Here is a 16,731-nt window from a genome sequence, read left to right as displayed (position 1 = left end):
TTTTTGCTTTAAAAAATTCTAAATGAGCAAAGAAAGTGTATTTCTTTTTTTGATATAGGATGTACTGGTATGGGATGAAATTACACTACTTGGGTGGTTGTTAAGGAGGAAGGAAATTTTGACCCAAGTAGAAAGATTATTTTTTCATAAATGTGCCCCATCCCCTTGTATTATATCTATGGTGTATTGTAGGGAGTATATGTACCCCACGCCCTTGTTTTATATATATGGTGTATTGTAGGGAGAATATGTACCCCACCCCCTTGTTTTATATCTATAGTGTATTGTAGGGAGAATATGTACCCCACGCCCTTGTATTATATCTATGGTGTATTGTAGGGAGAATATGTGCCCCACCCCCTTTTTTATATCTATGGTGTATTGAAGAGAGAATATGTACCCCACGCCCTTGTATTATATTTATGGTGTATTGTAGGGAGAATATGTGCCCCACTCCCTTGTTTTATATTCATGGTGTATTGTAGGGAGAATATGGCTTGGCTGAGGCGGTACAGGAAATTAAGGACTGTAAAAATCAGATCAAAGTCAGAGATAGGTAATATAACAAAACAGTTATTTAGTTGATGAGTTTAATGAGATGACATCCTTGTGCATTCTGAAACACAAGATCAGGATGACCGTTTGTCATTTGTACTTTTGATTTGCAAATTTCTTTCTTTGCACGAAAGGAACCTTAACAATTGTATTAAATTCAAAATTTAATTGACATGTTTTTTATTTACAGTAACTTGCTTCATAGCATCAAATAATTATTGTTATTTTTGGATTTGCAACCCACCACCCACCCCCTTTAAAAAGATAATTAACGTAATGACATGACTGGAAACACTTGCAGACAAATTGAGGAACTGACGAGTCACATTAACAAAACTGAGATGAAAATTAACGACATTGAAGAAGAAAATGAAGAGTTGCGCTTCAAGCTGGGGATGGACCCCCGGGATCCTCTTGACCTGACAGAATTTCGTAAAAACAAACAACTGCGCAAAGAGGAGGAAAAGGCCCTGAATTTCATCTTACAGAAGGAAGTCGAACGTCTGGAAGATGAAAGGATAGAACTGAAGAAAAAGATCAGAAAGTTAGCCCAGCAAACAGGTCAAAGGTTAGTGTTGTGGTAGAGGTCAAAGATCAGAAAGTTAGCCTAGCAAACAGGTCAAAGGTTAGTGTTGTGGTAGAGGTAAGCAATATTGTACCCATAGTTTTGGGGTGATTTTTTGGGGGGCGGTGTATGTCTATCAGAACTGTGAACCCTAGCTTTGGGGTGATTTTGTTATACCTAATTATCACAGTATATGACTGAACAAAGTTAATTTACTTTGTATGTTGGAGTTTACGCACCTTCACAAATCAAAATGTTTAGTGTTTTCTAACAGTCATTAGTGAGTACATTTCCTGACTGTGTGAGAGTGTTAAGTCACTAGTGAGTACATTTCATGACTGTGTGAGTGTGTTAAGTCATTAGTGAGTACATTTCCTGACTGTGTGAGAGTGTTAAGTCATTAGTGAGTACATTTCCTGACTGTTTGATTGTGTTAATACACAGTCTTATATTATAGCTTAGTGTGCTGAATCAGTGCACCGTGGCTGATAAATTCTTGAGAATATGCTGAAATACTGTAAAATAACATTTTATGTAATACTATGAGAAATTCATTCTTCCATAAATTTGTGAGGTTGTCATGACACCAAATTAAGACTCTTGTGAGTGATTTTGACTTTCAAAAAGGAAATCAATGCACAAATTAAACCTTCACTAAAAAGGGCATCTGACTGATAAATCCTACTCAGCTAAGATCACAGATAATTTACAAAATATAATTTACAGTCATCAAATCTCACAGATAAATCCTACCATGCTAAGATCACAGATAATTCACAAAATATAATTTACAGTCATCAATTGTACTACACCATTTGGATTGTACTAACCTGATTCTTAAATTGCGACTAGATGAAAATTTAGAATTTTATACAGTGTATACCAGTTAACAAAGAAGTATGAATTGTCCATAAACATGTAAGGATAGAATTTTACGCTTAATATTTCCAACAAGAATTACATTATAAAGCCGCCAATGACCATTTTCTGTTTTCAGGGCTGTGGCTCTAGGACTGACAGTCGAGGACATGATGAGTGTTTTTATGAATGAACATTTTCTGTTTTCAGGGCTGTTGCTCTAGGACTGACAGCCGAGGACATGATGAGTGTTTACGAATATCAGGAAAATTTGAAGGAGCAGAAGAAAGTCAAAGAACTGGAGACCTCCACGGCTGAGGTCATCAAACGAGAGGTCGTGCACCAGCAAATGGACGCACAGGTCGGGGTCACAGAACACTGAAGTTCAAAGTGGGATCGTTTTAAATTATACAGATCATATGAAAGAATCTTTCTAAATGGCAAAGATGTTGTAATATGTACTGTACTGCACATTTAATTCATTAAAAAGAATAATCTAATTGTCAAGGTCATTTCATGACAATATTTGATACCCTTCTAACTACATCTACATACATGTATGTTTGTAGTTAAATGCATGTATGAAAGTGACATGGAGTATATGGAGTATGTTGGGTTTTTTTTTGCAGCATCGAGGTCACGATGAAGATTTTGTGAAGAATTTGAGAGAGATGGACAAGTTGTATCAAGAGAATTCGCGGTATAAAGCTGAGACGGAACAACTGAAGGACCAGAACAAACAACTGGAACAGGGTCTGAAGGAAGTCATAGAAAACCTTAAAAAGTACACACCAGGTGAGATTCAGAATACAGATACACACCAGGTCAATATACAGGTACACACCAGGTGAATGTACAGATACACACCAGGTCAATATAAGATACACTCCAGGTCAATATAAGATACACACCAGGTCAATATAAGATACACTCCAGGTCAATATACACACCAGGTCAATATAAGATGTACACCAGGTCAATATACAGATACACACCAGGTCAATATACAGGTACACACCAGGTGAATGTACAGATACACACCAGGTCAATATAAGATACAATGCAGGTCAATATAAAATACACTCCAGGTCAATATAAAATACACACCAGGTCAATATAAGATACACTCCAGGTCAATATACACACCAGGTCAATATAAGATGTACACCAGGTCAATATACAGATACACACCAGATCAATTTAGGATATACACCAGGTCAATATAAGATACACTCCAGGTCAATATACAGATACACACCAGGTCAATATACAGGTACACAACAGGTCAATATAAGATATACACCAGGTCAAGATAAGATGCACACCGGGTCAGTATACAGATAAACACCAGGTCAATATACAGATACACACTAGGTCGAGTATGACAAGGATGTTGGAAAATGGAGTATGTTAAGTGTGATGGTACTCACTCTTTTAACACAATCTTTCATTTTGCAATTTTTAAAAATGAAAATTATTCATCTTAAACAAGTCCAAGAAATCAAAATTGTGTAATTTAAAATGTCTCAAAATATATTTGAGTTTACAATTTCATATATAAATCATTTCTATGGGAATATAAAATACTTGTGTTTGTAGATGAAAAGGCCCCAGAAAAAGGTGTTGCATCAGAAGAGATGAGATTTCCGACCCTGGAGAGAATGCTGGCTGTAAGTACATGTATGATAGGTGATTAAACTAAATCCTTCTTTCTGTCTCCTTATCAATGAGAAAACTGAGGGATAGTTTAACTTGGACACTAAGGTTTTCCCTCTTTAATGCCCCCAAGATTGGTTATCTGTTTTAAGCTGTCTATCACTTTTTCTGTGTCCAAATCGAACCTTGGTTGTAATGTTTGATGTATTTAAGTTATAAACTTTGTAAGCTGTGAAGGTTAAGGTCATTGATAAATGTTTGCAGGGTCAAGTTCATGGCTTCACTCAAACATAATTTAAAGTTTTGTAAATCTTGAAAATTACCACAGATGATTAATAATGCATTTTTCCAGTCTTGTTTGGCTGCATGCAATACACATTTGTCAAAGTGTCCATTCATACTAGCAATTCTTGCAATGTACAGATTTTATGTGATCAAGATTGAACAAGCAGAGTAAACAATGTTTGTAGGCGATAGAAGCCAAGAATTTGATAGGAAATTACGACACCTCTATGTACCTGAAGGCGCAAGTAGACAACCTTCAAGGTCGAAATGATGAGCTGCGACGAGAACTGAGGGAGACAAGGCACGAGTGTAATAAAGTTAGATCAGACCTGCAGAGAGCCAAGGAAAAGGTGAGCAAGTGTATGTTCCACAGCAAACACACGGAGTAAACATTATTTCTATAAACACACCGAGTAAACGTTATTTCTATAAACACACTGAGTAAACGTTATTTCTATAAACACACCGATTAAACGTTATTTCTATAAACACACCTAATAAACGTTATTTCTATGAACACACTGAGTAAACGTTATTTCTATAAACACACCGATTAAACGTTATTTCTATAAACACACCGAGTAAACGTTATTTCTATAAACACACCGAGTAAACGTTATTTCTATAAACACACCGAGTAAATGTTATTTCTATAAAAACACCGAGTAAATGTTATTTCTATAAACACACCGAGTAAACGTTATTTCTATAAACACACCGAGTAAACGTTATTTCTATAAACACACCGAGTAAACGTTATTTCCACAGGACTGCCTCAGTGACAACTTGTGATATTCTATTCCTCAGCAATCACACGGAGTAAAAGTTTATGATTAATGTAGATTGCCATCACATCTAGAGAACTAAAAGTGGTTGTTCCCACAAGGTTGCCTCAGTGACAACTTGTGAAAATGTGTGATTCTATTCTATAGCAATGTGATAGATTGAATGTTGTTTAACGTCCCTCTCGAGAATTTATCACTCATATGGACATCACCATTGCTGGTGAAGGGCTGCAAACTTTAAACCTATGCTTGGCGCTTATGGCCTTTGAGCAGAGAGGGATCTTTATCGTACCACACCTTCTGTGACACGGATCTCTTTTTTTTTTTTTCGGTCTCATCCGAAGGACCGTCCCATTTAGTCGCCTTCTATGACAAGCAAGGGGTACTGAAGACTAACCTGGATCCATTCATTTTAAGAGAATGCAGTGAAACTACTCAATACTTGCTCTCCTACAATCTCCTCACCCCCCCCCCCCCCCCCCTTCCCCTCACTCTCTCTTAATATCAATGGACAAAAGGCTTTGAAAATTGTCTTCAACAATTATCAATAGCAAATTGATTGCAATGATAGTAAACAGGGACATGACTCTATCCATGGGTAAACCCAGCCACCCCTTTAAACTGGCCATTAGTTTGGCAGCTGTATTGAGGAGATACACTGTATCAAAAAATAATAATTCAATGAATTTATTTAAAAATGATTTTTACTGTTAAAATTTTAGTGGGTTTTTTTGTTTGTTTGTTTGTTGTTTTTTGTTTTGTTTTTTTTTTGTTTTTTTTTTTCATTTTTTACAAAAATTATTGTTTTACCCTCAACAACATGGAAAAATTTATCATTGATTTTTATGGATATTTAACGTATCTCAGGCTGGTGGTTTTTTCCTTATAGGTGGAGAAATTGGAGGCGGATTTGAAGGCTGCCCAGGAGTCGGGCGGAGGGACTGGGGGATTGTTTCAGTCAATCCCTCTCCCTGATGCCATGGCCGTGTCAAGCTCAGATGTCATTTCTAATCTCAACGAACATCTCGTCACAGTACTGCAGGTAGAGTACCGTTTTACCATAAAATCTCAATGACAAGTACTACATGTGAAATAGGCAGCAGGAAAAGTACTATGAATAATACTCTGGAGGCTATGAAAGAGAGTACATATTGGTATGCACATGCTGAAGTTTACAATAAACTTCTTCAGCTATTGAACAATGTATGTTCCTGATTAGAATTTGAAGTGAGATTTTGATACGTAGCACATCCAAGTTTTTGTAACTACTGTATTTGTCAGTTGATATCTGACTTTAATACCAATAAATATGTATATCAATGACAATTTACATTTATCATCAAATTTTTTTGTCCAAGTAAAAGTCAAAAAGAAAAACATTCAACAGTTGTTCCTCGATTGCTTAGTTATTCTACAAATAGTCCTTGAAAGAGTGACCTCCCTGCAGTTTTTACGTTTCTATTTTCTTTTAGGAGCTGAGTCTTAAGGAGGACATGATGAAGAAGATGGAGAATTCTTTAGAGAACTACAAGAGGAAGTTTGCTGTCATGCGACACCAACAGGGGCTGCTGTACTCTGACTATCTCAAAGACAAAAAGGTAACTATCACAAGAGGGGGTTAACCCAGATCCACACAAGGCATTCCTTATGTCACCATTAGTGTTCAACATTCGAGGTCTGTAAATGAAATGTTAATCTGATTTCATGCTGATAATTAACATCATGGTCTGAAAAATTTATGAGATCTTGTTCAGTAACAGTCCTTATGATGTAAGAAATTCTGCAATCTTAACCTCATTTGTTTGTTTAATTATGATACATAATCTAGAGTTTCAGAATTTTGATAACAGGGATGCTTTGGAACTAAAATATATATTGAACTCTTCAGGAATGGGAGGAAGAAATAGACAAAATCCAAGAGCAGCTTAAGAAAGTAAATGGAGAAAGAGAAGAGGATGCTGTACAAATTCAGGAATATAATGTAAGCTGGATTGGAAATGTATAGACGTGTGGTTATTTTTAGACCATGTATTATAGAAAAATGACGGGCATATTTCGGTTGTTTTTTTTATTCCAGAGGCTGATTGAAACACTGTCGAAGGATGACACGGAGGTCAGAAGGAGGCTATCAGACATGACGCGCAGAATCACTGTGCTACGTGTCAATGAAAAGGCACTGATAAGGCGACACAACACGATGGAAGAAATCGAAGGACAGCTACGCAAGGTCTGATAAACCTCAGCCATAATTCACAAAACATTGGTTCCTTCAGGCGAAGTTCCTCACAACCACCATATTCTTATCCCAACTATGTCTCTGTCGGACTTTCATCTGTGGAATCATTCCTCAACGTTTGGTTTTGTTTTTTCATTTTTTCAAAAAAAAATTCTGTTTATTTTTCTTACTTCATGGATCTTGGCCATATATTACACTTTTCAAACCACTTTAGCACTTTCCTCACTGAAGGCTTAAAGAACTTCACTCCATTTAGACTTAATTTTTATTAAGATGAGTTGAGATTTTGAATAATTCATTTACTTACAAAAGTCCCCAGGTGGTCATTATCTCGTCATTTTAGATTACAAGGGAAGATTTTCACTCAATTTTTTTTTGCTTTAGTTACTTTAAAGCGTGTAGTGTTTGTCCCATAAATCCAGAATAAAAATGGGAAATGTTCAGAATATATAGTTGAGTCACTGTACATGTAACACGTGTGTATGTAAATCAAAAGTCCCCCATGACATTGAATGTTTTCAACTGCGATTTCACAGAGTGAGCAATTTCTTTATTTTTTTTTTTTTTACTCATTTTTTATTTTTTTAAAAAAATTTTTTTCGAAATACTGGTACAGACAAATATTCAAAATGTTATTCAATTTTATAACATAATAAATGGCATAATAAGCATAACGTAGGTACATCATTGACATAATCATATGACATAGTACAAATTGTACCAGATAGGAAAATACACCATTATTGTAGCTAAAGAATGATTTCATCTTTTGAATCAGTATTTACCAATTTGAGATCAGATGGTATCCGTAACTTTATATATATCGTAATTTTTAGGTCAGGAAATTGCCAATATCACACACAATGTATGCGTCTTATGACTTTTGATTTTTCCAATAAACAAATTTTGATTTTGAAATAATTCTTTTTCAACATGTTGTAGGAAATCCATCGGTACAAAAATGAAATGGCTTCCATGGAGACAGCGGTACAGGAGAGAATGGGATATCTACAGCGGTTCAAGGTCGGTACCTTACCAACATGTCATGGTCATGGTAGCCAAGGGCTGTCAATATCATTACATGTGGGATTATTTTGTAACTGTCAATATCATTACATGTGGGATTATTTTGTAACTGTCAATATCGTTACATGTGGGATTAATTTGTAACTGTCAATATCGTTACATGTGGGATTATTTTGTAACTGTCAATATCGTTACATGTGGGATTATTTTGTAGCTGTCAATATCGTTACATGTGGGATTATTTTGTAACTGTCAATATCGTTACATGTGGGATTATTTTGTATGAACTGGGATTTTAAGGAGTTTCTATCATTTTAATTTTCATATGTAATGGTGTGAATTCTTTTTAGTGAATGAATTACATGACAGTCTATATTAATCTTTTGAAGTTCTGAAAATAATACGTCTATGTCATTCTAAGGATAGCACACCACCTTTCTAATGATTTTAACATTAACCCACTGCCGTTTGATAATTTTTATGTTAACTCACTGTCATTCTAATAATTCTTAAATTAACTATTCTGATCATTTTAATGTTAAGTTGCTGTCAATCTGATAATTCTAATATTAACTTGCTGTCAGTCTGATAATTCTAATGTTAACTTGCTGCCAGTTTGATAATTCTAATTTTAACTTGTTCTCAGTCTGATAATTCTTATGTTAACTTGCTCTAAGTCTGATAATTCTAATGTTAACTTGCTGTCAGTCTGATAATTCTAATGTTAACTTGCTGTCAGTCTGATAATTCTAATGTTAACTTGCTGTCAGTCTGGTAATTGTATTGTTATCATACTGCTGTTCTGATAATTTAAATGTGAATGTCATTCTAATGATGATAAATCTGTTGTAGGATATGGCGACCTTTAAGATTGCCTCACTACAGAAAGCTCTGGAGGACTCTGTACCTGCCACCGACCTGGAACTGATAAACAAACGCTACCATGACCTGACAGAGAAATACAGAGACACGTTAGAGAAAGGGAACACATTAGTCTCCAAGGCCGAGGCTCTCATAGGACTAGAGGTATGACAGCGGAGCTGTATTGAGGAGGGGGTACATGAGTACATGGGGAGGATTAAAGCCAAGGCTCTGATAGGACTGGAGGGGATATATATTACCATGAGGGGTTTAAGGCCGAGGCTCTGATAGGACTAGAGGGGAGATGTATTGAGGAGGGGGTTTAAGGCTGAGGCTCTGATAGGACTAGAGGGGAGATGTATTAAGGAGGGGGTTTAAGGCTGAGGCTCTGATAGGACTAGAGGGGAGATGTATTGAGGAGGGGGTTTAAGGCTGAGGCTCTGATAGGACTAGAGGGGAGATGTATTGAGGAGGGGGTTTAAGGCCGAGGCTCTGATAGGACTAGAGGGGAGATGTATTGAGGAGGGGGTTTAAGGCTGAGGCTCTGATAGGACTAGAGGAGAGATGTATTAAGGAGGGGGTTTAAGGCCGAGGCTCTTGTAGGACTAGAGGGGAGATGTATTGAGGAGGGGGTTTAAGGCCGAGGCTCTTGTAGGACTAGAGGGGAGATGTATTGAGGAGGGGGTTTAAGGCCGAGGCTCTTGTAGGACTAGAGGGGAGATGTATTGAGGAGGGAGGTACTACCATGAGGGGGTTTAAGGCCGAGGCTCTGATAGGACTAGAGGGGAGATGTATTAAGGAGGGGGTTTAAGGCTGAGGCTCTGATAGGACTAGAGGGGAGATGTATTGATTAGGGGGTTTAAGGCCGAGGCTCTTGTAGGACTAGAGTGGAGATGTATTGAGGAGGGGGTTTAAGGCCGAGGCTCTTGTAGGACTAGAGGGGAGATGTATTAAGGAGGGGGTTTAAGGCCGAGGCTCTGATAGGACTAGAGGGGAGATGTATTAAGGAGGGGGTTTAAGGCTGAGGCTCTGATAGGACTAGAGGGGAGATGTATTGAGGAGGGGGTTTAAGGCCGAGGCTCTTGTAGGACTAGAGGGGAGATGTATTGAGGAGGGGGTTTAAGGCTGAGGCTCTTGTAGGACTAGAGTGGAGATGTATTGAGGAGGGGGTTTAAGGCCGAGGCTCTGATAGGACTAGAGGGGAGATGTATTGAGGAGGGGGTTTAAGGCTGAGGCTCTTGTAGGACTAGAGGGGAGATGTATTGAGGAGGGGGTTTAAGGCCGAGGCTCTGATAGGACTAGAGGGGAGATGTATTGAGGAGGGGGTTTAAGGCCGAGGCTCTGATAGGACTAGAGGGGAGATGTATTGAGGAGGGGGTTTAAGGCTGAGGCTCTTGTAGGACTAGAGGGGAGATGTATTAAGGAGGGGGTTTAAGGCCGAGGCTCTGATAGGACTAGAGGGGAGATGTATTGAGGAGGGGGTTTAAGGCTGAGACTCTTGTAGGACTAGAGGGGAGATGTATTGAGGAGGGGGTTTAAGGCTGAGGCTCTTGTAGGACTAGAGGGGAGATGTATTGAGGAGGGGGTTTAAGGCTGAGGCTCTTGTAGGACTAGCTGTATGACAAGTTAAATCTATTAAGGAGTGGAGGAAGGGATGTAACAGAGAGTTTAATGGAAGGATAGGGAAGTAGACAGAGATAACACCAATCACACATTTGTCAGACAGACACTGTTGTGGAAAAAGAGGAATGATCCGGGAATGTTTAGGGGAGATATGACATTTGTTTGACTGTTAATGAAATAGAGGAATGATCCGGGGATGTTTAGAAAAGCTATGACATTTGTTTGACAGTTAATGAAATAGAGGAGTGATCCGGGAATGTTTAGGGGAGATATGACATTTGTTTGACTGTTAATGAAATAGAGGAATGATCCGGGAATTTTTAGGGGAGATATGACATTTGTTTGACTGTTAATGAAATAGAGGAATGATCCGGGGATGTTTAGGGGAGATATGACATTTGTTTAACTGTTAATGAAATAGAGGAATTATCCGGGGATGTTTAGAGAAGATTTGACATTTGTTTGACTGTTAATGAAATAGAGGAATGATCCGGGGATGTTTAGGGGAGATATGACATTTGTTTAACTGTTAATGAAATAGAGGAATTATCCGGGGATGTTTAGAGAAGATTTGACATTTGTTTGACTGTTAATGAAATAGAGGAATGATCCGGCGATGTTTAGGGGAGCTATGACATTTGTTTGACTGTTAATGAAATAGAGGAATGACGGGCGATGTTTAGGGGAGCTATGACATTTGTTTGACTTTTAATGTAATAGAACCAATACACGTGAGGTTTACCCAATGAAGTGATTTGTTTTGATGAAGTTATACAATACTTGCACTATACACATATACATGTATGTACAAGAAAAGAATAGGAAAATTTAAACTACTAAGCTTTTCCTTCATGGTGCTGTCAATTCCTACTGCTTGGAGAATGAAATTAAATAGAATACAGTGAAACTTCTCCAAACCGGCCCCTCAGAAAACCGGTTCTCCCTGAATATCAGGCGATTTTCAAAGTCCTGGCAGAAATCTTAACAATTTCCTTACAAAGAAATTCTTACAAAACTGGCCACCCTTGAAAACCGGACACCGACTATATTTTAAAGGACATTTGTTAACAAATGTGTAATTTACCCTTATAATACCAGCCACTTTTTGAAGATGAAAAATTTTTAGCCAGAGGGTGATCGAGATCAGCCAGGTGTGCAAAATGACTGACCTACTGACCAGGTGGGAAATTATCAACCAGAGGTGTGGAAAACAGAAGTGGTCTCTGTAATTTCTATGAATTACCTGTGCTGTCAAGGGTGTTAAGTGACACTTGGCTAATCCAAGCGACTCTTCCAAATTCTGTACAAAATGTAATACACAGATTTGAACATATTGAATGAATATAGTATCAAACACCACATTGTTGCACCATACTATCGTACTATAATATAAGTGGTAGTTAATAATGAACAAACCCAAGACTGTTGATGATAATTATCAAAAGATAAATCAATTTTCTTGGTTTCCATAGACTTAGAATTCTTAAGAAATAATCAAATAACAATTTCATATATTTTATTACCGTACTAGTTTTTAAAAAAAAGTCAAAACAAATTTTGTCTTTATAGGTTAGAGGAATTCCAAAAATAGGCCTCTGTGGTGTTTTTTTTATGTATCCTGTTATAGACTTCTAGTTTAAAATTAGATGATTTCGGCAAGAATATTTCTTATAATTTACAATTACCTGTAGGTACAAGCAGACTAATTTGTTCTCCACTGATAATTGATCATAGATCACCAGAACAAAGTGAACAACAGTACCTACTTTGTGAATATTGAGACAAAATATCTCTAAATGCTTAATTCTCGGTAAACCGGCCACCCCTCTAAACCGGCCGGGTTTTTTTTTTTTCGATCCGAGAACTGCCTGGTTCAGAGAAGTTTCACTGTATTATCAACATTATCTTCAAAACTGGGATGATTTCTGCCTTGAGAATGAAAGGGAAAATATGTTTTGTTCTACAAGGTTTGAAATTATGCACAGCAAAAGAATGACTTCTTTAAATTCGCATAGAAGAATTTATAATCCTCTATAAATTTTCCAGTGATATTTCATCATTTCAATGAAAATGGCTGCTACAAGATTACAAATCTTGTCTTACAAAAATAATACTTCCTTATTTGTGTGTCAGATCAGATACTGAAGCAAAATGATAACTATAGATACTTATATTTATATTCAAATCGCATTTTCCTCTATGAACCAACCAATTTCAGCACGCGACACAATCCGTCCATATTGACTATAAACGGATTATGAACTAGCTTAAAACACGCAACTGAGAGAGCATAGTGGTTTGAAAAAATACAACAAATGTTACAAAGATCTCACAAGTCACACTTCGATTAAGATTACGAACTTCCGTGGATTATCATCCCATTCTTGCGATCTCCTAGCTCCAAAATACAGTGCACCGTGCATGTTGATAAAAGGCAGAGTGAGACGAAGTGTGACGTCATGTATATGTGTTGATTGATGTACGTCACTATGCGATTATGACAGAGGCTAGGAGTTCGTTTTATGCAACAAAATAAAAGCAATGTAAACAAAAGTTGTTTTAATAAATGAATATAACTACAAGAAATGAACAGCACTTTTAAGCTGTTCATGGTCAATATGAACGGATTTGGATTTGAGGCAAATCTAAATCCATTCATACTGACCATGAACAGCTCAAAGGTGCTGTTCATTTCTTAAATGAATACCAGAAATACGAGTGATGGACTGTACAGGAGTCTTCACACATCAGAGACATTATAACATGGCTACATTGAGTTTTTTGTCTTCACACATCAGACATTATAATATGGCTACATTGAGTTTTTTATCTTCAGACATCGGAGACATTATAACATGGCTACATTGAGGTTTTTTTGTCTTCCAGAACGAGGTGAAGCGGCTGACAGAGGACAATGAAGTTATGAAGAAAACTCTGGGTCTGGAGAAGGAAAAACTTCACGCTCTGGAGGCAGCAGTGGAGGACCTCCATAAGAGAGGTGCCTCTCTCTCTCTCTCTCTCTCTCTCTCTCCTAGTTTACAATATACATGTATGTAGGTGTAATATATTAGCATACAAATGACATGTAACAAGAAAACACACAGCAAAGTATTAGGAACAAACAATTCTGATTCACTTTAAATGTGTGGGGTTTTTTTTGTATGTGTACATTTCACATATATGTAGGTTTATATACATGTATTAGTGTACAACTGACCTATATGTAGATGTATATACTAGTGTACTATACATAGGTGTACACACTAATGTACAATTCACATACATGTACACATAAGTGTGTATGATAGTATAATTTTCACATATATACGTAGGCATAACAGAAGGAACAGAGATCAAGATCTTGACTGACACGGATGTCATCAGCGTGTCAAAGAAAATCACGACACTAGAAATGAAGGAATTAAACGAACGTCAGCGAGCTGAACATGCCGTGAGAATGTACGAACAACAGAAATCTATATTACAAGATCTGGAGAACAGGAACAAGGACTTGGAGGAGAAATTTTCAGAGGTGAGACAACGTCTCATATAAATTTCAAAACTGTCCTTTACTGTACATTATTTTACGTTATTACGTAATTTCATCAAATGACTCATAGATGTTGAATCGCAAGAAGATGAATTCATGCGTGGTCTGTTGATCAAGAGTTTTTTCCCGTATTTCAGCTATATAGATATAAAAGCGAGTAATTTTACTTCGCAAGTGATGCTTCTCATGAAATTACATGATAATAAATTCACTGCGCATATATAGGAGTCTACAGTAGCCAAATTGTAAGAACAGCAACCAACATCTTAATGGTTAAAATAAAAGCAAAGTTTATACATTTGTTATCGATGTGTTTTAGCTATGTTTTGATCTTTACATTGATTATAATGCTAATTATAATGTTAATAGAAATTAGATATGGTATATTGTAAGAATTTGCTGTGAGGAAATGTAACAGAGAATTTGAATTCTCAGAACAGTGTTATATACTGTTGCACTGGTTGTAAAATTAACCTCCGTATCTTACAAGACGTATTGTAAAGTCAATTTCTAACCTCCGTATCTTACAAGACATATTGTAAAGTCATTTTCTAGAGTGCCAAAGTTTAACACCATGAATTTGAATCTGGCAAATCTGCAGATTCTGAAATAGTTACTTCTTATTCTCACCTTCATTATAAACCTAAATTGTACTCAGACATGTTGCTTATGATTTTTGTTTTTTTGGTTGTAGATCACAAAGTCAAATCTCGAGCTGCAGAAAATTGAGAGAGAACTGAGAGATGAGCTGGCCAGTATGTACATTTTGATGCATATCTATACATTACACAGAACTAGTGTCAGTTCCTCCATACTTTCCTACCTACCAACATTGGCATCCTGCATTTCAGAGTAAAATTCTTTCTGGGTTTTCTCTCTTGTGGCCCAAGTCAATAAAACTGATCACTGGCAACAAGGAATGTGATGCTGTGAAATAGAGGGCTTTACATAAAATGTGATTTGTCAAGCTTTAAATGGAGTTCTGTGTTTTTCCTAAGGCAGCAGACATGTTTACTAGGTCTATGTTGAGTTTCATTTCAGTAAATCCAAGTCAGGAATTTTAGTCTGCAATGTTTAATTGTACGTCTACAGAAGTTTTGAAATGAATCTGGAATCTGTAAACTGCAACTTTAGCTCCAGAGGGATTTCACTTAAAATCAAGATAGCAGGAAAATAATTTGTTTAGACTGAGTTATAAGTAGAGGGAGATTTTTTGTCTTTTTTTGTTTGTTCCACCAAAGTATAATATTTCTATTTTCAAACACTGCACTTGATGCTTCAGTACCATATTACACTTCAGATGTTTAATGGTAGCTTTGTAAGACTGTGTCAGATGTTTATTGATAGCTTTATAAGACTGCGTCAGATGTTTAATGGTAGCTTTGTAAGACTGTGTAAAATGTTTATTGATAGCTTTGTAAGACTGTCAGATGTTTATTGGTAGCTTTGTAAGACTGTAAAATGTTTATTGATAGCTTTGTAAGACTGCGTCAGATGTTTAATGGTAGCTTTCTAAGATTGGGTATCTAGATTTTAAAACCCAAGTCAGGATTTTAAACTAGAATCAGGATTTGTTCTAATCAGGCACAGTCCAAGTGCCCCTTGTCTTTGTGAGAGATTGCTGGGGAATATGTGAATACAGTGGAGCCTCGGTAATCCCGACGCCATTAATCCCGACGCTTCACCTTCCAGACGATTTTTCTAGGGAACGGAATTTTTATACATTATTTTGCGTCATTAATCCGGAAATTCGCGTTCCGGATCCGGACGGTCATTTTTTACTACAAAACGTTATAATGCATTGAAAATTGTACCGTTAATCCGGACGGTAATTTTGTTGAGGGAAGGTCTGTGTCGGACAATTTTAGCAAGGCGTAAATTATAAAGAAAACAAGCCAAACTGTCTAATTGAAGCGATTACCTGTACCCTGTCAACACCTCCCTTTAATTAGGTGGTGTGCGATGATATGTCAATTAGATAGCACGTGCCGATCGAGACATTGTATTGCCAATTTTCGCTCATAAGAGTTTTATTGTGTGTAGTGTTGAATTTTGTAAATAAATCTGTAGCATATTATTTTATAGTCTTGATCAATAGCCTAATAGAATTAATAAATTAAACATCATGCCGTAAAGATTCGTAAATTGATTATCGGCTGATGTAAATCTAAACAGTGTAGATTATACTTCTAGATTCTGGATTTTATACTGTTGATTGGCGTGAAATATACATGAATTTTCAAGCACATGTACATGTAGTAAGTTTCTAATGTTTAGAATGCCACGCATGTAGAATGTACCTGTGTACGATTGATTCTTGTTACGATGTTGTATAAGAGCTTTATTGCTTTCGAATTTTTAAACTCTGGGTAGAAGTGAGAAAATTACCATTTTAAGGAAAATGACAATTAAATTTTGTATGTACCCGTAATGTTAGTTTCACCCGAGTTTTGTTCCGTTATTATTGCATCATGAAAATAATAGGTGCGCGTGACTAGATCAAAGCAGTAGTAGGTCTTGATATTACGAGCTTAAATGAGTTTGTTCTATCGATACTGTCTTGGATAATTATAGAATAAGAAATATAAACTCTGGCAGATTGAAATTTGGTTAAAGAATGTTGTCAACTGACATGATAATCACGAAATTCTTATATCAACTTTGAACGATTAAGATTGTTTTAACAGACCGCCGAACCCTTGAATCGTGACAGGTGGAAATTACCGGCCTC

The 16,731-nt window shown here is 36.7% G+C and overlaps 1 protein-coding gene across 1 annotated transcript in view; it reads left to right on the top strand.

The window, feature by feature from the left end:
• The window catches only part of LOC125674514 (centrosomal protein of 290 kDa-like), a 75,900-nt gene that overhangs the window by 14,042 nt on the left and 45,127 nt on the right, over positions 1–16,731 (top strand). The window contains exons 14-28 of the mRNA XM_056159099.1: positions 486–556; positions 857–1,123; positions 2,189–2,339; positions 2,608–2,773; positions 3,578–3,648; positions 4,105–4,269; positions 5,594–5,746; positions 6,177–6,302; positions 6,593–6,685; positions 6,782–6,931; positions 7,883–7,963; positions 8,819–8,992; positions 13,337–13,448; positions 13,783–13,982; positions 14,695–14,755. Of these exons, the coding sequence (XP_056015074.1) occupies positions 486–556; positions 857–1,123; positions 2,189–2,339; positions 2,608–2,773; positions 3,578–3,648; positions 4,105–4,269; positions 5,594–5,746; positions 6,177–6,302; positions 6,593–6,685; positions 6,782–6,931; positions 7,883–7,963; positions 8,819–8,992; positions 13,337–13,448; positions 13,783–13,982; positions 14,695–14,755 (2,041 nt within the window). The remainder of the gene's footprint in view (positions 1–485; positions 557–856; positions 1,124–2,188; positions 2,340–2,607; positions 2,774–3,577; positions 3,649–4,104; positions 4,270–5,593; positions 5,747–6,176; positions 6,303–6,592; positions 6,686–6,781; positions 6,932–7,882; positions 7,964–8,818; positions 8,993–13,336; positions 13,449–13,782; positions 13,983–14,694; positions 14,756–16,731) is intronic.

This window comes from Ostrea edulis, chromosome 3 (genome assembly GCF_947568905.1).
Source record: "Ostrea edulis chromosome 3, xbOstEdul1.1, whole genome shotgun sequence".
In the NCBI taxonomy this organism is placed as follows: domain Eukaryota; kingdom Metazoa; phylum Mollusca; class Bivalvia; order Ostreida; family Ostreidae; genus Ostrea; species Ostrea edulis.
This window is presented reverse-complemented; position numbering and strand designations above follow the sequence as displayed.